General features: G+C 45.0%; 2 protein-coding genes across 2 annotated transcripts; both read right to left on the reverse strand.

The window, feature by feature from the left end:
* Nucleotides 1-3,089: 3,089 nt before the first annotated feature.
* Nucleotides 3,090-8,363, reverse strand: LOC122764912 (allantoicase-like). The gene is made up of 11 exons (XM_044018914.1): nucleotides 8,265-8,363; nucleotides 7,999-8,049; nucleotides 6,243-6,330; nucleotides 6,046-6,165; nucleotides 5,750-5,829; nucleotides 5,490-5,622; nucleotides 5,240-5,395; nucleotides 5,080-5,153; nucleotides 3,859-3,967; nucleotides 3,664-3,782; nucleotides 3,090-3,345 (listed from the first exon to the last, which is right to left on the reverse strand). The coding sequence occupies exons 1-11, from the start codon at nucleotides 8,355-8,357 to the stop codon at nucleotides 3,187-3,189; spliced, it is 1,182 nt and encodes a 393-aa protein (XP_043874849.1). The 5' UTR covers nucleotides 8,358-8,363; the 3' UTR covers nucleotides 3,090-3,186.
* An 8,846-nt stretch (nucleotides 8,364-17,209) lies between these two features.
* On the reverse strand, nucleotides 17,210-19,459 carry LOC122764913 (C-type lectin domain family 4 member E-like). Its single transcript, XM_044018915.1, has 4 exons — nucleotides 19,429-19,459; nucleotides 19,280-19,337; nucleotides 18,684-19,029; nucleotides 17,210-17,731 (listed from the first exon to the last, which is right to left on the reverse strand). Exons 1-4 carry the CDS (start codon nucleotides 19,457-19,459, stop codon nucleotides 17,210-17,212), a joined length of 957 nt encoding a protein of 318 aa, XP_043874850.1.
* Between the last annotated feature and the right edge of the window lie 726 nt (nucleotides 19,460-20,185).

Raw genomic sequence — 20,185 nt, forward strand, 5'->3', positions numbered from 1 at the left:
ACTGCAGGCACCCTCGAAATTTCGGCACGGAATTGCCGATCTAGTTCTGCTTATTATTCCTCTTCCTCCCGTTTTTTGCCGCGCTTCTCCTCCCGCAGCTTTGAGAAAACCCCAACACAAGTTATATCAAAACGTGCGCCTTGACCGGGAATCGTGAGCTATGACTTTTCTAAGACTTTCGCGTAACCATGGCGACAGAAATCGCGAAAATGTAAAATAATTTTCACTCATTTCCACTCACACAATAATGGGAAACCGAAAACAACCAAGCCCACTTCGGAGCATCACAGTGTCGTCATACTTTAACGTAGAAACGTGGTTGGAACTTTAAACGGGTCACAAGACTTGGGACTTTTCTGACCTAAGTCAAAGTTTTGATCCATGTTACGGTTTTTAAACAATCGCAGTTTACGTTTTGTACTTTTTTTTTACGTTTTCAGATTTTATAATGAGTGTGTATTGCGTTGTGTGGGCGGCAGCTAGAGTGGCCCACTCTAGCGAGATCCAGCAAAATAATCACCAAAAATCTCTAAACAAACTCTTCTCCTGCCCACAATTTCCAACCTACACGGACAATTTTTACATCAAAACGTTGCCATGGGCGTCGTCTAACCCTGTGTGTGTTTTCATGTTCATATGACTTGTAGTTTTTCTTAAAATCACCTCAAAGCGCAGACAACTCCGGTCACACTCTCCATTGACTCCCATGTTAAAATGTCTGCTTTTGAGTTCTGGAAAAATCAAGACGAGGGTGATTTTAAAACTGTGATTTCTCTGTCAATTCACGTCCGTTTGTCACCAATTTAAATGTGGGAGTTGCCGAAAGCCTCCTGACGCTCACAAACCAAAAATTTTATCTCTATCATCAACCGTTCTTGAAATATGACAATTTTAAAACATGCTGTTTTCTCTGCTTTCTCTGCTGGTTTTGGAGAGATAGAGACAGAGTGTGTGCGTGTGTTTGCGTGTGTGTGTGTAAGGAGCAGAGGGGACTTTGGGAGGGGCTTGTCAGTCTCTCTGTATTCTTCCACCCAAAACTTTGACGTCTAACTCCTCCCACAGTTTTGAGAAAACCCCCACACATGTTATATCAAAACGTGCGGCTCGACCGGGACTTGTGTGCGATGACTATTTCTAAGCGTTTCAAGTAACCATGGCGACAAAAATCGCAAAAAACTGCCATATAACTTCCACATACACATGAATGGGAAACAGAGGGGCTTGTGAATCTCTCTCCCCCTCTCTCCTTTAAAACTTGGTCTTTTAAAGGGTGACTCCACCAAAAAGTACTTGGATTGGATCCAAATCATATAACTTCCACATGCCGCAAGAACTGCAGGCACCCTCGAAATTTCGGCACGGAATTGCCGATCTAGTTCTGCTTATTATTCCTCTTCCTCCCGTTTTTTGCCGCGCTTCTCCTCCCGCAGCTTTGAGAAAACCCCAACACAAGTTATATCAAAACGTGCGCCTTGACCGGGAATCGTGAGCTATGACTTTTCTAAGACTTTCGCGTAACCATGGCGACAGAAATCGCGAAAATGTAAAATAATTTTCACTCATTTCCACTCACACAATAATGGGAAACCGAAAACAACCAAGCCCACTTCGGAGCATCACAGTGTCGTCATACTTTAACGTAGAAACGTGGTTGGAACTTTAAACGGGTCACAAGACTTGGGACTTTTCTGACCTAAGTCAAAGTTTTGATCCATGTTACGGTTTTTAAACAATCGCAGTTTACGTTTTGTACTTTTTTTTTACGTTTTCAGATTTTATAATGAGTGTGTATTGCGTTGTGTGGGCGGCAGCTAGAGTGGCCCACTCTAGCGAGATCCAGCAAAATAATCACCAAAAATCTCTAAACAAACTCTTCTCCTGCCCACAATTTCCAACCTACACGGACAATTTTTACATCAAAACGTTGCCATGGGCGTCGTCTACCCCTGTGTGTGTTTTCATGTTCATATGACTTGTAGTTTTTCTTAAAATCACCTCAAAGCGCAGACAACTCTGGTCACACTCTCCATTCACCTCAATGTTAAAATGTCTGCTTTTGAGTTCTGGAAAAATCAAGACGAGAGTGATTTTAAAACTGTGATTTCTCTGTCAATTCAGGCCCGTTTGTCACAAATTTAAATGTGGGAGTTGCCGAAAGCCTCCTGACGCTCACAAACCAAACATTTTATCTCTATCATCAACCGTTCTTGAAATATGACAATTTTAAAACATGCTGTTTTCTCTGCTTTCTCTGCTGGTTTTGGAGAGATAGAGACAGAGTGTGTGCGTGTGTTTGCGTGTGTGTGTGTAAGGAGCAGAGGGGACTTTGGGAGGGGCTTGTCAGTCTCTCTGTATTCTTCCACCCAAAACTTTGATGTGTAACTCCTCCCACAGTTTTGAGAAAACCCCCACACATGTTATATCAAAACGTGCGGCTCGACCGGGACTTGTGTGCGATGACTATTTCTAAGCGTTTCAAGTAACCATGGCGACAAAAATCGCAAAAAACTGCCATATAACTTCCACATACACATGAATGGGAAACAGAGGGGCTTGTGAATCTCTCTCCCCCTCTCTCCTTTAAAACTTGGTCTTTTAAAGGGTGACTCCACCAAAAAGTACTTGCAAGGTGGATTGGATCCAAATCATATAACTTCCACATGCCGCAAGAACTGCAGGCACCCTCGAAATTTCGGCACGGAATTGCCGATCTAGTTGTTAAATGTTGTTTATGTTCAAAGAGTGAACGAATAAATGACATTCATGTGTTAGTTCTAAATTAGATCTATTCATTTTTATCACTTGTGGCTCACAACGGTTCACCTTTGACCTGTCTGTCTCTGTGTCTTTGTGTCTCCATGTCTGTCTCTGTGTCTTCATGTCAATGTCTGTCTTCATGACTTTGTGTCTCTGTGTCTTCGTGTCTGTGTCTCTATGTCTTTGTGTCACCGTGTCTCTGTGTTTCCATGTCTTTGTGTCTCTGTTTCTTCGTGTCTCTGTGTTTCCATGTCTTCGTGTCTCTGTGTCTCTGTGTTTCCATGTCTTTGTGTCTCTGTGTCTCAGTTCAAAGAAATAAACCACGCTTCATCTTTGATTGTCCAGCTTTATTTCTCGTCATCAGATCTTGGATCATTTTTGCCACGCCCCTGTTTGATAGACAGGTCATGTGACTTCCTGCTAACTTTTCTAACGCGTGGATGCTAGTGTCTCGTGATTGACAGCTCGTCCCCACAGTCTCAGCCGGCTCACGCCTCCGTCCGGAGCGATGACCAAACGAACGTGAGTGATGGGGTGGGTCAGCGTCAGTGCCGCCGTGTCGTACACGTGTCTGTGATGAGGGCGGAGCTACAGCACAGAGCAACACCCATGTGAGGAAAGTGATCGCCATGACAACCACACTGAAGACAGATGAAGATATGGAGACAGACATGGACATGGAGACAGACATGGACGTGGAGACAGATGGGGACAAGGAGACAGATGACAGGAGACGGACGAGAACATGGAGACAGACGAGGACATGAAGACAGACAAGGACATGGAGACAGACGAGGACATGAAGACTGACATGGACGTGGAGACAGATGGGGACAAGGAGACAGATGACAGGAGACGGACGAGAACATGGAGACAGACGAGGACATGAAGACTGACAAGTCCTACTTTCTGAGAAGGAAGAAGAACCTCCCACTTCCCAGAATTCCACTTGGTCCTGACGCTCCGCCCCTCATCCTCAGGGGTCAGTGCACATGCCTCCACTCTGCAGGAATCTGGGAAGTTACCTGGAGACACAAACATCGAGTCAAAGGTCACATTTGCGTAGAAATTGTCTCCAGATGATCTGAGATGTTTCTCCACCTCTGAAGTGGTTGGTGTCGACCTCTATGCTGCTGATCACTCCACAATGACCTAGACCAAAAACTGCCCACTCACAGCCAGGAACCTGCAGGACCCCCTGTCCGTCCACCTGCAAGACCAGCACCAGTAGTGAGACCTGCGTGTCGGGTACATACCTGTGTGTGTCAGTCACATACCTGTGTGTGTCAGTCACAGACCTGTGTGTCAGTTACAGACGTGTGTGTCAGTCACAGACCTGTGTGTCAGTCACAGACCTGTGTGTCAGTTACAGACCTGTGTCAGTTACAGGCGTGTGTGTCAGTTACAGTATTGTCGGTCACAGGCGGTGTGTGTCAGTCACAGAGGCGTGTGTGTGTCAGTCACAGACATGTGTGTCAGTCACAGGCGTGTGTGTCAGTCCAGACCTGTGTGTGCCAGTCACAATGTGTGTGTGTCACAGTGTGTCGTCACAGACGTGTTTGTTAGTTACATGCGTGTGTGTCAGTCCCAACCTGTGTGTGTCAGTCACAGATGTGTGTGTCAGTTACAGACGATGTGTGTCAGTCACAGATGTCAGTCACAGATGTATTATTGCTTAGACCTGTGTGTCAGTGTGTCACAGGCGTGTGTGTGTAAGTTGATGGGTGTGTGTTAGCTACAGGCGTGTGTGTTAGTTTACGGCGTGTGTGTGTTGATTGAGTGTGTGTGTTAGTTACAGAGGTGTGTGTTAGTTATAGATGTGTGTGTCAGTCACAGATGTGTGTGTCAGTCACAGATGTGTGTGTCAGTTACAGACCTGTGTGTCAGTTACAGACCTGTGTCAGTTACAGACGTGTGTGTGTCAGTTACAGTCGTGTGTGTGTTAGCTACAGACGCAGTGTCAGTTACAGACGGTGTGTGTTAGTTACAGAGGTGTGTTAGTTATAGATGTGTGTGTCAGTTAAGCAGACTTGTGTGTCAGTTACAGACGGTGTGTGTGTTAGTTACAGACGGTGTGTGTTATTGACGCAGTGTGTGTCAGTTACAGACGGTATGTTAGTTACAGCATGTTGTGTCAGTTACAGATGTGTGTGTGTTAGTTACAGACGTGTGTGTGTCAGTTATAATCATGTGTGTCAGTTACAGACATGTGTGTGTGTTAGTTACAGACGTGTGTGTGTTAGTTACAGACGTGTGTGTTAGTTACAGACGTGTGTGTCAGTTACAGACGTGTGTGTGTCAGTTACAGACTGGATTTTGAACCTTGAGTTTTTTGGGTCTGTCCAATCGACGAGCTGTTTCCCACCCGTCAGCCATGTTAGCAGCTCGGCCCAGGCCTGTAAACATAGCACACAGGGGTCAGGGGTCAGGGTTCAGGGCTCAGCAGGGTCAAGTCTAAAATGTGTACATCTGTTAATCGAACCAATCATGTTGCGTGGATGACCAAAGTGGGCGTTGCTATAGCCGAGACACACTCCTCCATTGGTCAAAGCCACCAGATCGACATCCTGGTGAAGTGAGACGGACGTCCAGTCTGTCTGTCCAACACCGTACACCCTCATTCTGGAAATCCCGCCATCTGAGGACACACACGTGTGTCTGTGTGTGAGTGTGTGTATGTGGGTGTGTGTCTGTGTCTGTGTGTGCGTGTGTGTGTGTGTGTCTGTGTTTACCTGGGTACATGTTGAGGCGCAGGTGTGTTACTCGTTGCTTGAAGTTGACTTTAAAGTAGTTGTGGCAACAGTCTAAGTATCCAGGTTTCAGCTCTGACACGCCCACCAGCTCTGGCCAAGCCTCCGAGTGCAGCTGTCAATCAGTCAAAGCCATGTGATCACAGTGACCAGCTGATTGCTATGGTAAGTAACGGTCGCACTGTGGCCTCTTCTCTCTCTTTGTTGCCATGGTGATCACACAAATAAATAAATTGGGTTACCTTGGCGACAGCAACTAGCTCTGCATGGGAGGCAGCCGCGCCGGTTCGGTCTCCCTCCAGGTTGAAGGTGGGCGGTTCCTCTGGTGAGAAGACGGAGGATATTTCCTTGTCACTTGTGTTTCCATGGTAATTGTTGGTTGTTTGTCTTAAATTTACATCACAATTAATTGTCATGAATTACAGACCCGCCCACCACTTGTCACCAGTAGGTGGCGCTGTAACTCTTCCTCTACAAGCATCTTTAGAGACATGAGGCTGCAATGTTTGGACTCTTATGAACATCTCATGGATCGTACCCAGGTGTCCGGCCTGGACAGAGACAAAAGGGGGGTGATTCCCAGTGAAGAAGGACGTGTCCACATCCACGCCATGGATCCGTCCTGCGACTCCAAGTTGAATGATGCACCAGTCGTGACCTTTGACAGAAGAAATAGACGAAAAAGTAAACTTTCCAGACGCCGCCAACGTCAGTAATTCTGAAGCTAACGCTAACCAGGTGTTCTCTTCCTTCTCGTCTCCCATCCGTCCATCCACTTTCCAAACTCAGTGAATTCGTCAGCGATGAACTGTGGTGGCGCTCTCTGTATGAACATATGGACACAAATGAACTGACACTGTCTGTTTGTCTTTCTGTCTGTCTGACAACTGACTGTATGTGAAGCCACAAAACTGATGTGAGTCAGGAGTTTAGCACTTCTCTGACCTCACGGTCTCCCTCACTCAACTGTCTTCACTTTTATTTTCTAACTGCTAACTAACAGTTACTAACAGTTCACTAACAGCTAACTAACGGTTTACTAACAGCTAACTAACAGCTAAGTAACAGTTCACTAACAGCTAACTAACAGTTCACTAACAGCTAACTAACAGTTACTAACAGCTTACTAACAGACTAACAGCTAGGTAAAAGTTCACTAACAGTTCACTAACAGCTAACTAATAGTTCACTTACAGCTCACTTACAGCTAACTAACAGTTCACTAACGGCTTACTAACAGTAAACTAACAGCTAACTAAAAGCTTACTAACAGTTCACTTACAGCTTACTAACAATAAACCAACAGCTAACTAAATGCTTACTAGTAGTTCACTTACAGCTAACTAACATTACTAACAGCTGACAAACAGCTTACTAACAGCTAGCTAATAGTTCACTAACAAACTAACCATTACTAACAGCTTGTTAACAGACTAACAGCTAACTCACAGTTCACTTACTAACAGTTACTAATAGCTAGCTAACAGTCCACTTACTAACAGTTACTAATAGCTAGCTAACAGTTCACTAACAGCCAACTAACAGTTCACTAACAAACTAACCATTACTAACAGCTTACTAACAGCTAGCTAAAAGTTCACTAACAGTTCACTAACAGCTAACTAACAGCTTACTGATAGTTCACTAACAGCTAACTAACAGCTAACTTACAGTTCACTAACAGCTAACTCTTCACTAACAGCTTACTAACGGTTCACTAACAGCTAACTAACAGTTCACTAACAGCTTACTAACAGCGAACTAACAGTCACTAACAGCTTACTAACGGTTCACTAACAGCTAACTAACAGTTCACTAACAGCTTACTAACAGTTCACTAACAAACTAACCATTACTAACAGCTTACAAACAGACTAACAGCTAGCTAAAAGTTCACTAACAGTTCACTAATAGTTACTAACAGCTTACTAACAGTTCACTAACAGCTAACTAACAGTTCACTAACAGCTTACTAACGGTTCACTAACAGCTAACTAACGGTTCACTAACAGCTTACTAACGGTTCACTAACAGCTAACTAACAGATCACTAACAGCTTACTAACAGTTCACTAACAAACTAACCATTACTAACAGCTTACTAACAGACTAACAGCTAGCTAAAAGTTCACTAACAGTTCACTAATAGTTACTAACAGCTTACTAACAGTTCACTAACAAACTAACCATTACTAACAGCTTACTAACAGACTAACAGCTAGCTAAAAGTTCACTAACAGTTCACTAATAGTTACTAAGAGCTTACTAACAGTTCACTAACAGCTAACTAACAGCTAACTTACAGTTTAATAACAGCTTACTAACAGTAACCATATATACCGTTAACACTGAGTAGTGACCACTTTATGAACTTTTTTGTGAATAAAATAACATTAATTGGCTCATCCAAAGTGAGCTGATCTAAGGTCATGATTGATCAGCGGTTGATCAGTGATTGATCAGTGATTATTGATGATTTTTGATGATTGTACCTTGAGCAGGTTAGCAGCAGGAGCGAACCACTCATCTGTCGCAAAAATCACCTGAAAGAGAACAACGTTTTTATCATTACCTAATAATCAATATTTTAAAGGAACAGTTTGACATGATACATGATCATTTAAGGGATAGTTCTGATTCTGTGACGCGTGGGTGTGGCTGGTTGGGAACAGTGTGCTAACATGAAAGCCATGATTCTTTTGTATGACGGTAACGCGTCACATGTGGACGATGAAAATAAAGTTGCAGAATGTCTCACCCTCCCTCCGACCGTCTCACAGGCCAGATCATTGAAGAGCAGGAAGTCTGGTTCTGCCGCCGGTGCCGCCAGCGCTGTTCTCCTCTCTGCCATGTTGGACAGACTTTTCTGAAAACGTGGTCCTGCAGAAATGATCTTTTTTTGTCCTGAAGGACAAAGTCCATCAACCCCTCGCTCACTCACACACACCAGGGTGGGGTTAGTGACCTCATGAGTTAATGTCAACATTTGATCCAAACTTGTATTGATGACAATAATAGAGGGTTGTTTCTGTCGCAACAGGTTTTTGTGGGAAATCAAAAATGATTTTTGACTTTTCCCACGCCCCCCAAATTCAGAAAAGACAAATTGAAACTGAATTTGTCTCACACACACACACACACTTGGTCAACCCTGCCAAGAGATGGGTGTCTAAACTGTGTCTCAACATCTTAGCAGACATCCTTGAATCACTAAATGACAGACTGAGATCAAGTGTGTTGGAACACTTCTTTTATTTTGTCTCTAAATCTTTTACAAAACATCAGCAAGTAAGCACTAGAGGACAAGGTTTTTCAGGAGAGCCGTGACATTACCACTGAGTCATGTTGATGACTGAACTGGGAGCCCCTGTTGCAGGTGAGCCCCTGTGTCGCAGGTGAGACCCTGTCGAAGGTGAGCCCCTGTGTCGCAGGTGAGCCCGCAGGTGAGCAGTGTGAGCCTGTGTGGCAGGTGAGCCTGTGTCGAGGTGAGCCCCTGTGTCGCTGAGTGAGCCCCTGTGTCGCAGGTGAGCCCTGTGTGCAGGTGAGCCAGGTGAGGCCCTGTGCAGGTGAGACCCTGTTTTGCTGGTGAGCCCCTGTGTGGCAGGTGAGACCCTGTGTGCAGGTGAGACCCTGAGGTGAGCCATTGATAAGATTTAACTGCTATGAAAATAAGGCGGAAACAATCGTTAAGTCCTTCCCTTTTTTAGAACTTTTTATTTACAACACATGAAGATGTACACAAAATCACACCAACGAGAATACATATAAACATAATAACAAATAGATAAATAACCAAAAAACAACACATATATAAAATTAATCCAAATTAAAAACAAGAATGAGGTATTCAGAGCTCTGGTAATGCTTGTAATATTGGTCTCAAATTTTTCTAATTTCAGTTGTAATCTAGCTGTAATTTTTTCCATAATTAAAACCCTTTTTATTCTGTCTGTCCACTGCAATATGGTGGGGGGATGAGGCTTCAACCAATTCATTGTGATCATTTTCTTTGTTATCAAGAGCAGGACTTTCACTAAGTAGCTACATTCTCTGTCTATCAGATCCTCAGGTAGTATCCCAAGTATGTAAAGGGTTGAGTCAAGATGTAAATCAATACCCAGAATTCTTTTTATTTCTTTTTTCACCCCTTTCCAAAAATATATAATCTTATATATAAGAATAATAATAATAATATAATCTTGACTTTCCAGTAAAACTCCCTCCATGTTGGACTGTTAATTTATGACCTGCTCTGAACGTTTCCTCCCAATTTATTATTATTATATTTGCTTCCAATTCCCATTTTTCTTTAACATCAATATTATTGTCCTTGGATTAATATTGTAGTGCTTTATACATTTTTGAAATCAGCCCTTTTTTTGACTGTTCCTCTGTAAATGATGTGAGCAATTCTTCAACCTTTGTTGGTTCTTTGCTTATTCTTTCCCATTCATTATGTTTCTGGAGATAGTGTCTCAACTGCAAATATTTATACAAATCATTATTTGGTTAATTGAATTCCTGTTTGAGTTGTTCAAACGTTTTCAAAATTTTCCCTGTAAAAAATCCCTGTGCAATGTCCACTAACCCTTGGGTCACACGGCGGTATAGTGGTTAGCACTCTCGCCCTCCAGCGAGAAGACCCGGGTTCGAGCCCCGGTTGGAACAAGGGCCTTTCTGCATGGAGTTTGCATGTTCTCCCCGTGTGTGCGTGGGTTCTCCCGCTTCCTCCCACAGTCCAAGAACATGTAAGGTGGGGATTAGGTGAATTGGACACTCTAAATTGACTGTGAGAGTGAATGGTTGTGTGGCCCTGCGATGGACTGGCGAACTGTCCAGGGTGTACCCCGCCTATCGCCCGATGTAGCTGAGCACAGCTGGCACAGCACCCCCGGCGACCCTCTGGTGGAGGATAAAGTGGTAGATGATGACTGACTGACACGAGCCCTTTGTTCGACCATTTCTCAAATCCTGCATCCATAGTACGCAGTAATAGTTTTTGGCTATTTTGTAGCTTTACAGAGCTTGAGACATTTATTTTCTTTGTATTGTCCTCTTGTGGAAAAGAGGACCAGAATCTGGACCTCTTGTGGACCAGATTCTCATTGTTTCTGTAATCAAATCATTTCGAATTTTAAGCTTCTTTTGCACCAGCCTGGTTACAAGTGGTAGTCCTTCCCTTTTATTGAAGAAGGTGCAGGATTCACTTTAAAACATGTAACAACTTCTTCTGGCGTGTGGGTTTCGCCGGCTAACACGAAAAAGCTAACGGAGCTAAAAACACAAGGCAACGACAACTTCCGGGGCCGTTCTTCATCGGCGGTAGAAAAAGGAGACACCTGTCGAGGACAACATTCTACATGCAAACGATGCCACACAGTGGCTGCAAGTGTACACTGCAGGCGTGAACCAAACTACAAAAAAAAACCATCACAGAACACAATGTATTACTCTCTTTTAACCATTACTTAAATAATACTAATTCAAATCAATAAGCGTGAAAGAAAGTTACAACATCCTCCCCCCAAGAAGACTGCTCATGTGTGAACTTCAAAAGGATACAGAAGCTGAACTGGTCTTCTTAATGTCGTCCCATTTGGCATGCGCACAGCACAGGACCTTACTCGTCCATCTCTTTCTTGGAACAATTCTGTGATTAGACCAGTTCTCTACGTCAACCATGGCATCTTGTCCTCTCCAATGAGAACCACGTCTCCTTCCTTCAGCGGGGTCTTGGGTGTGAGCTGACTTCAAGTCCACCGACACCGACTCCAAAACTCTGTGACGAGTCATTCCATCGTCAGGTCAGCTCCTCCCTGTTGCCATTGGTTGTGTGACCTGCAGCAGCAAAGGGCTTTGGTGGCAAGGAGGAAAGTCTTTTTCCTATCAGGAAATGGGCTGGTGTAAGAGGCTGGGGTTCCTTCAGATCACTATACACAAAGGTGACAGGTCGTGAATTGATTGTTGCCTCCACTAAAAAAGATCTCAACTCCTCAAAGCCGGGTTAGGGTTAGTGACGCTCTCCCATCACTCTATTTAGACAAGCCTTGACTGATCTAACTAGTCCCAACCCACCACCAAGAATTTCCATACAATGCCCTTTGCTGAGAAGTATTCTCGAAGCTCGGGCTCCTTCATTGTTTTCCGAAGCTCTTTAAGACCTTGCTGGGCCAGTTTGAACGTCTGGGAATTGTCCGAATAAATTATTTTACAGAGTCCTCGTCTGGATATGAATCTTTTTAGAGCCAGGAGGAAGTTTTCTGGTCGACAGGTTTGACACCAGCTCCAGATGCACAGCACGAGTCACAGCACATGTGAATAATGCGACATAGGCTTTCTCTACAGTCTTTCTTACCTTCACATATAGAGGGCCTGCAAAATCAACTCCTGTGACTTCAAATGGGGGTGACTCTGTGATCCTGTCTCTAGGCAGGGGTGCAGTTACCTGTTGGGCAGCCTTAGCCCTGAATCTGTTGTAAATGGTGCAAGCTCCAATGCATTTCTTCACTAACTGTCTGGCACAGGAATCCAATACTTTTCCCTCAGTTGTACAAGAGTGTCTCTCATGCCTGAATGCATGACCTTTTCGTGGCTGTATTTGATGATCATTTCTGCAAATCTGTGATTTGGGGATAACAACCATGGGTGCTGCTCTCTGAAGCGCAGGTCTGACTGATGCAGCCTTCCTCCCACACAGATTAGTCCATGATCGTCACAAAACGGTTTAAATTCCCTGATTTTTGAACCTTTGTGCACATCTCCTCCAGCCTGTCGGCTTGGACCTCACATATCCAATATCTTTCAGCCTCTGACAGCTCCTCTGCTGTCAATTCTCCTCTTCTCTTCTCTTTCCTGCGGCAGTTGTAGTTAAACCTTTTGATCCATGCTATAACTCACATTTTATAATTTAGAGTCTCCTGCCATGCTTTCAGTGTTGCTCAGCTGAACTGCAACATGGCTTGACTTGAGCTCAGTCCTCACAACTTCATCTGAGAACTCTTTATCAGTTGGCCTTGTGGGCTGTCCTCCTGATTTTAGGAAAGGAGGTCCCGACCACCAGAGATCTTCTTCTCTCAGCTTTGAGGCTGGTTGACCAGTGCCTGTATTTCTATGACTCGATTGGCAACAAACTGCTTCCATTTTTGGGCTGAGCCACGAATCCAATGGATTGCGATCATAGTGTCTGACCACATGCGAAGTTGGCCTGGTTGCATGTGAAGAGCGTTTCTTAGAGTGCTTCCCATTCTCGCTCCAACTAGAGCGCCCATCAACTCAAGGCGTGGCAGAGTTATGGTCTTTATAGGTGCCACCCTTGACTTGGATGCTACAAGCCTGGTCACGGTCTCTCCATCCACAGTCTGTCCTTGCAGATATGCCACTGCTCCATAGGCTTTCTCACTTGCATCGGTGAAGACATGTAGAATTTGACTCTGCTCCCCCAACCGCTTGTCTGCACCATACCACCTGGGAATGACAATTTGGTGAATCTGAGGCAGCTCCATACACCACTGCTGCCATACTACGCCACATTTCTAGCAAGGGACACTTTACTCTTATGGTAAATGGAGTCAGGAACCCTATGGGGTCGAATATTCTTGCTGAGGATCTTAAAACCCTTTTTTTGTGTTTTCCTTTCCCTTTAGGATGTCCATCAGGTGTTTAAGGTCAAAGATGAAATCGTCAGTGTCTGGTCTCCATATCTCCTCACTTCCACTGATGATGCCCAGTGACTCTATTTCCCAAAACGCATGTATCTGTTTCGTCAGCATGTCAGTATTTTCACTTATGCCAATGTGCATGCAGCCAGCTTCATTCATGCTGGACATGGAGACGGATTCTTACACTGCCCAGCCAAGCACAGTTTCTACAGCAACCAGCACTTCTGAAAGTCTCAATTTTGCCAGTCACTATCTTCCAATAGTAGTCGGCTCCAATCATTATTGACAGTTATGGGTAGTTGGTGTGAGAGAGGGGGATACAGAGAACAGGGTGAGATGGAGGAGGTTGATTCGCTGTGGTGACCCCTGAAGGGAGCAGCCGAAAGGAAAAGAAGAAGAAGAAGATGGGTTCTCTCCGTTGCCTGCTGAGACGTCTGCTAATGCCAGCCCGTTTTCCTCCATTTGTTGTTTTTCCAGGGACCTTTATGACTGCAGTGCATATTTGTGGTGTCTGAACAGCATTGATCTTGATGATCTGTTTGTTGTTACAGATATTTTCCAAAACCACCCTTATGACATTGCGCTCTGCGATCACTGGGGTCTGTGATCCAAACGTATGTAGCTTTAATCTCTCCCTTCCCAGCGTTGGCAATTTCAGAGCCTTCACATGGCCCTCATGGATGAAACTTTGTTTGCAGTAGCAATGTCCCATGTTTTCCCTGATTTGCTGTTGCTAGATGAGGGATCACAGAAGAAACAACAGCATCACTTACTTCTGGTGTAGCAACATCTGAGGGTACTGGTTGCTCACTCTTATCACACAAAACCATGTGATGTCTCCCTGCACACACAGTGCATGACACATTTCTAGTCTTACAATATTTGGCAATGTGTCGTGGTCCCAAGCATATGAAACATCTCCCCATATTGTTTAATTTCTCATGGTGACAGTGTTCTCCTCACACAATGTTGATTTATGGCTTGGGCTGTCACATAATTTAGACATTGCACTCACAACAAGGTCTTTCCTTCCAAATCTGTTCTTCAGCATGTCAATAGCTGTGTCATAGTTGCTGTCTGTTATTTTCAGACCAGCCACAGCTCTAGCAGCTGGACCCACCAGGTATGACTTAAGGTAAGTGAACCTTTCCGTTTTGCTCAAGTCCTTATTTTCATGAATGGCAGCTTCAAACTGGTCCCAAAACTCTTGCCAGATGCACACTTCTCCATCGAAAGAATTTTTACTTAGCTTTGGGAGCCTGACTGATGGTCTGTTGTTGGTAAATTGTCGGCTCACATCGCTCGCTCGCCCGAGGAGAACGTATATCCACTTCTTGTTGCGTCTTTTCCATGGCTCTCGTTGCTCGGGTCCGCCATAGCATGGCGTTATCCTGGCATTCCAGCGTTCTTGCAATGTCCGCATCTAATTCTTCGATCGGTATTTCCAGCTCGATTTGCTCCTTCACCGACAACATCAACAGAAGCTCCATCAAACGATCGCAGTTCACATTTTCCTTACATGTTTCATCCTGTACGACTTGCAGCGGCTTCGTGGCGGATGTCCGTAACACCGTGTCGCAGGTGAGCTCCTGTTGCAGGTGTTGAATAGTGACTGACTGGTTTTCAGAGTCCTGATTGTCTTGAGATGCAGTTGGTGGTGGTGGAAGTTTGGGCGGTGTAATCCAACAGTCTGCGGGTCAGGGTTCAGCTAACCCAGTACTCAGTCCACTATAAAAACTTTGCTCTCACAAATGTAGTTTCTCTGATCAATGCAGGCAATGTCATCCCAGTTTCTAAAGGTCTGGTCTGTCCTTTCATTTAACTCAAACACAAGAACAACGCAGTCTGCTCCCTCCAGGGACGAATCATGTGTCTGGTTGTCTGGTTGACCATTGACCCAGTACTTCTTTGAAGGACGTTTGCCATTGACCCACTGGAAGGCCCCCTCTTGATCCATGTCATGCAACCCAATCCATGTTCCGTTGAATTCCACGTTAGATTTAAACTTTTCCTCAGTAAGATTGGTAAGAAACTTCTGGTCTCCCTCACTCAGAACTACAGCCAGGTCACCACCCTTATCAATACAGTACGTGCGTGCATCTAACCATTCCTTAGTGTCCGCTGATAAGAAGAAGCATCGTGAGTTGTGCTCCGTCCAGCCTTCCATACAACGTGAACATGTCAGTGTGGTCATGTCACAGTCTGTAATGTTTGACAAGTTAGAAGAGCTAAGAATCAATCGAAGCTTTCCATTTTCTTCATTCAGGGTTGAATTGAGTTGAAATGTTTCGTTCACACTTTCCTGACATTGTTTATTTTGCTGAGTCAGGTTTGAATTGAGTTGATTCGTTTCGTTCACACTTTCCTGACATTGTTTATTTTGCTGAGTCAGGTTTAAATTGAGTTGATTCATTTCGTTCACACTTTCCTGACACTCTTCATTTTGCTGAGTCAGGTTTGAGTGTAGGTTTTGTTGTTTTTTAGATAATGAGCTGAAATGTTGATATTTACGCAGCAACTTCTTGTATTTTTCCATTAATTTTGTGTTGTTACTGATTAGCTGTTGAACATGTTGATTTTCACTGTAATTGTTTAACAAGTATGTTTTTCTTTGGCTTTTCAGGGGTCCAATGTCACTAGTATAAAATGTTAGAAATCCTAAAGAAAAAAAAATGAAACCAAAACTCAACGTGTGAACACTCATGTTTGTGGCATTTTGAGTCCTTTCAATAACAAAGCAGTGGAAGCATTCATGTACTCAGCAATGACACTTCCTATGATGTCGTTTCTATCCTTTGAAGTGTTTTCAGTGTAATGGGATCTTTTGAACGCACCTGACTTGTATAGTGCCAGGTTTGCAGGTGAATCTCAGCTCTGTGGTTGATGTCAAATAAAGTGAAGCTACTGATTAGAACTTAATAATACAAAGACAAATCCTTCTTGCAATAGAGGTCTGTGTCTCAACATCTTAGCAGACATCCTTGAATGACTAAATGACAGACTGAGATCAAGTGTGTTGGAACACTTCTTTTATTTTGTCTCTAACTCTTTTACAAAACAGGTAAATACATGTTTCTATTGGATTAACATTTCAAAAAGGATTTTTTTGCCACGTTTCCTCATCACTGTTGACATTTGAACGTCTATTTTCTACCAATCAACTGGTAAATGACTACACGATTACCTACAACCCTCACCATTTCTCTCCAGTAATGACCCATTACATGGACGTTACATGTATTCACACCTGTCATTTAAGGTCTGCCGTCCCAGAACTCTGTCACCAGGCAGGCGAGGAGATGTGGCAATTTTAACAGTTGATTCAAAAAGGTTTTAACCAACGTGAGGGAAGTAGTTAAGTGCCGGTCATGGAGGCGGCGATCTGTTCCAAACAGCAGTGAGGCGTCAAACAGCAGCATGCACACGAGAGAGAGCTCTTTACACAGGAGAGCACAGGAATGAGCAAAGAGGCAAAAACAACAAGCAGCGAGTAAGCACTAGAGGACAAGGTTTTTCAGGAGAGCCGTGACATTACCACTGAGTCGTGTTCATGACTGAACTGGGAGCCCCTGTGTCGCAGGTGAGCCCCTGTGTCGCAGGTGAGCCCCTGTGTCGAGGTGAGCCCCTGTGTGGTGAGCCTGTGTACCCAGGTGAGGCCCCTGTGTCTGTGGGGTGAGCCTGTGCAGGTGAGCCCTGTGCTTGGGTGAGGCCCCTGTGTGCAGGTGAGCCCCTCCTGCCTCTGAGCCCCTTGTGTGTCAGGTGAGCCTGTGTGCCCAGTGAGCCCCTGTGCAGGTGAGCCTGTCCATGGTGAGCCCTCGCAGGTGAGGCCCCTGTGTGCTTGGGTGAGCCCCTGTTGCAGGTGAGCCCCTGTGTGGGTGTGAGCCCCTGTGTGCGGTGAGCCCCTGTCGCAGAGTGAGCCCCTGTGTCGCAGGTGAGCCCCTGTGTCGCAGGTGAGCCCCTGTGTCGCAGGTGAGCCCCTGTGGTGGTGGAAGTGTGGGCGGTGTAATCCAACCGTCTGCGGGTCAGGGTTCCGCTAACCCAGTACTCATTCCATTATAAAAGCTTTGCTCTCACACATGTAGTTTCTCTGACCACGGCAGGCAATGTCATCCCAGTTTTTAATTGCCCTGTCTGTGCTTTCATCTAACTCAAACACAAGAACAACGCAGTCCGATCCCTCCGGGGACCAACCAGGTGTGTTGTTGTCTGGTTGACCATTGACCCAGTAGTCTGTTTCTTGTCCAGTTTCGTTTATGTATTTGGCAAGATTTTTGCCGTTGATCCACCGGAAGGTCCTCTCTCGTTGCATGTCGTGCAACCCAATCCATGATCCGTTAAATTTCTCTTTGGATTTATAATTTTTCACAATAAGTTTGGTAAGAAACTTTTGGTCTTCCTCACTCAGAACCACAGCCAGGTCACCACCCTTATCAATACAGTACGAGCGTGCATCTAACCATTTCTTAGCGTCACCTGATAAGAAGAAGCATCGTGAGTCGTGCTCCGTCCAGCCTTCCATACAACGTGAACATGTCAGTGTGGTCATGTCACAGTTTATCTTGTTTGACTTAAGAGAGCGAAGAATCGATCGAAGCTTTCCATTTGTTTCTTTCAGGTTTGAATTGAGTCGATTGGTTTCGTTCACACTTTCCTGACACTGTTTATTTTGCTGAGTCAGGTTTAAATTGAGTTGATTCATTTTGTTCACCCTTTCCTGACACTCTTCATTTTGCTGAGTCAGGTTTGTCTTTATCTTGAAAATGTTTTGCTGTTTTGAGCTGAAATGTGGATATTTACACAACAACTTCTGGTATTCTTCCAGTAATTTTGTTTTTCTACTGATTAGCTGTTGAACATGTTGATTTTCACTGTAATTGTTTAAAAAGTATGTTTTTCTTTGGCTTTTCAGGGGTCCGATGTTACTAGTATAAAATGCAAGAAATCCTAGAGAGAAAAAAATGAAACTAAAACTCAACGCGTGAACACTCATGTTTGTGGCATTCTGTTTCCTTTCAATAACAGTGGAAGCATTCATGTACTCAGCAATGACACTTCCTATGATGTCATTTCTATCCTTTGAAGTGTTTTCAGTGTAATGGGATCTTTTGAACGCACCTGACTTGTATAGTGCCAGGTTTGCAGGTGAATCTCAGCTCTGTGGTTGATGTCAAATAAAGTGAAGCTACCGATTAGAACTTAATAATTCAAAGACAAATTGCAATAGACGTCTGGTAGCTGTACAGTGCCCTCCAGAAGTATTGGAACAATGAGGCCAATTCCTTTATTTTTGCCATAGACTGAAAACATTTGCAGGGTTGATCGTTCTCCTGGTCAACCCTGCCAAGAGATGGGTGTCTAAACTGTGTCTCGACATCTTAGCAGACATCCTGGAATCACTAAATGACAGACTGAGATCAAGCGTGTTGGAACACTTCTTTTATTTTGTCTCTAAATCTTTTACAAAACATCAGCGAGTAAGCACTAGAGGACAAGGTTTTTCAGGAGAGCCGTGACATTACCACTGAGTCGTGTTGATGACTGAACTGGGAGCCCCTGTGTCGCAGGTGAGCCCCTGTCGCAGGTGAGCTACTAGCCCAGATGAGCCACTGTCCCAGGTGAGCCCCTGTCCCAGGTGAGCCACTGTCCCAGGTGAGCCACTGTCCCAGGTGACCCCCTGACCCAGGTGAGCCCCTGTCCCAGGTGAGCCCTGTCTGAGCCCAGTGAGCCCCTGTCCCAGGTGAGCCCCTGTCCCAGGTGAGCCCCTGTCCAGGTGGGTGAGCCCCCTGTCCCAGGTGAGCCACTGTCCCAGGTGAGCCCCTGTCCCAGGTGAGCCCCTGTCCCAGGTGAGCCACTGTCCCAGGTGACCTCCAGTCCCAGCAGACCCACAAGGATGATCAGCAGGTACACAGAGAGAGAGAGAGAGAGGGGGACAGAGAGACAGACAGAGATAGAGAGAGGAAGGGACAGACAGACAGACAGACAGAGAGGGAGAGAGACAGTCAGAGAGAGATACTTTTTGGAAAAGTTTTATTTAAATATTTTTATCATTTTTTTAAAGTAACGTCCGTGTTTTTTGTTTTTGTTGAGAACCTTTTTTATTCATGTCAAACGTCACGGAGGCGGGACCACCTGAAAGGCCGGTGACGTCACCTGTCCCATGTAGGCGGCCACTCCTATTGGATAAACACGCGGAAGTGAAGAACAGTCGAAGCTAATAACAACTTCTCCTCCACCGTCGCTGCTGCTTTTGTTGTTGTTCTGGACCCTCTGGACCCTCTGGACCCAGACGGACCATGGCGCTGCCGGCTCAGCTCAGATCCATCCAGCACCACCTCCGCACCGCGCAGGAGCACGAGAACCGGGACCCGGTGGTGGCGTACTACTGTGAGTCTGCTGTACTAGCTGCTGCTGCTAGCTGTAACCTGCTGTGTTTACTTGCGCGCACACACAACTGTTAGCTGTTAGCCGTAAACCCTGATAAGCACGCGCCCACAGACGAACACAGAAGCGGTTTGTTCCGGATTAAAATGAGAGAACACTCTGGGACGTTAGCATGGAGCGAGCTAACTTCCGGGCTATCGCTTGTGAGTTTGTGTGTCAGTGATGAGGACATGGCGTCTCTGTGAGGACTCAGTCTGTCTCTAAGCTCAGTCCGGGTCCAGCTGAGTCCAACATAGTCCAACATAGTCCAGCAGTTTGTTCTGGTTTTGACCAAACTCTCCACAAAGTCACGATAGAGAAGAATAAAGTTCTGACAGCAGTGACTCAGCACACACACACACACACGCGTGCGCGCGCGCTCAGACTCACTCTGTCACACCAAACCTCATAGAGAAAATCAGTGATTTTAACATCACACACACACACACACAGGAGTTGCCTCCATCACTAAGTTTCAATGTCTTATTTTTTGAATATTTCATTTAGACTTGACTCAGTGACACAAAGTGACCACAGGAGGCAGCAGAGGACCAGCAGCTCGTGTGTGTGTGTGTGTGTGTGATTTACAGCAGATAATGAC

Source organism: Solea senegalensis, unplaced genomic scaffold (genome assembly GCF_019176455.1).
Source record: "Solea senegalensis isolate Sse05_10M unplaced genomic scaffold, IFAPA_SoseM_1 scf7180000017764, whole genome shotgun sequence".
Lineage (NCBI taxonomy): Eukaryota > Metazoa > Chordata > Actinopteri > Pleuronectiformes > Soleidae > Solea > Solea senegalensis.

Bases quoted from the DNA above. Each gene is read 5' to 3' on its own strand.
- LOC122764913 (XM_044018915.1), bottom strand. From the start codon at position 19,459: ATGGTCCGTCTGGGTCCAGAGGGTCCAGAGG. The intron at 19,338-19,428 runs GTCCAGAACAAC...TTTATCCAATAG, and splicing joins GGGTCCAGAGGGTCCAGAGG to GAGTGGCCGCCTACATGGGA. The intron at 19,030-19,279 runs GTGACGTTTGAC...CTGGGACTGGAG, and splicing joins TTTCAGGTGGTCCCGCCTCC to GTCACCTGGGACAGTGGCTC.
- LOC122764912 (XM_044018914.1), bottom strand. From the start codon at position 8,357: ATGGCAGAGAGGAGAACAGCGCTGGCGGCACCGGCGGCAGAACCAGAC. The intron at 6,331-7,998 runs GTACAATCATCA...ATGTTCATACAG, and splicing joins CTGCTGCTAACCTGCTCAAG to AGAGCGCCACCACAGTTCAT. The intron at 6,166-6,242 runs GTTAGCGTTAGC...CTTCTGTCAAAG, and splicing joins GAGAAGGAAGAGAACACCTG to GTCACGACTGGTGCATCATT.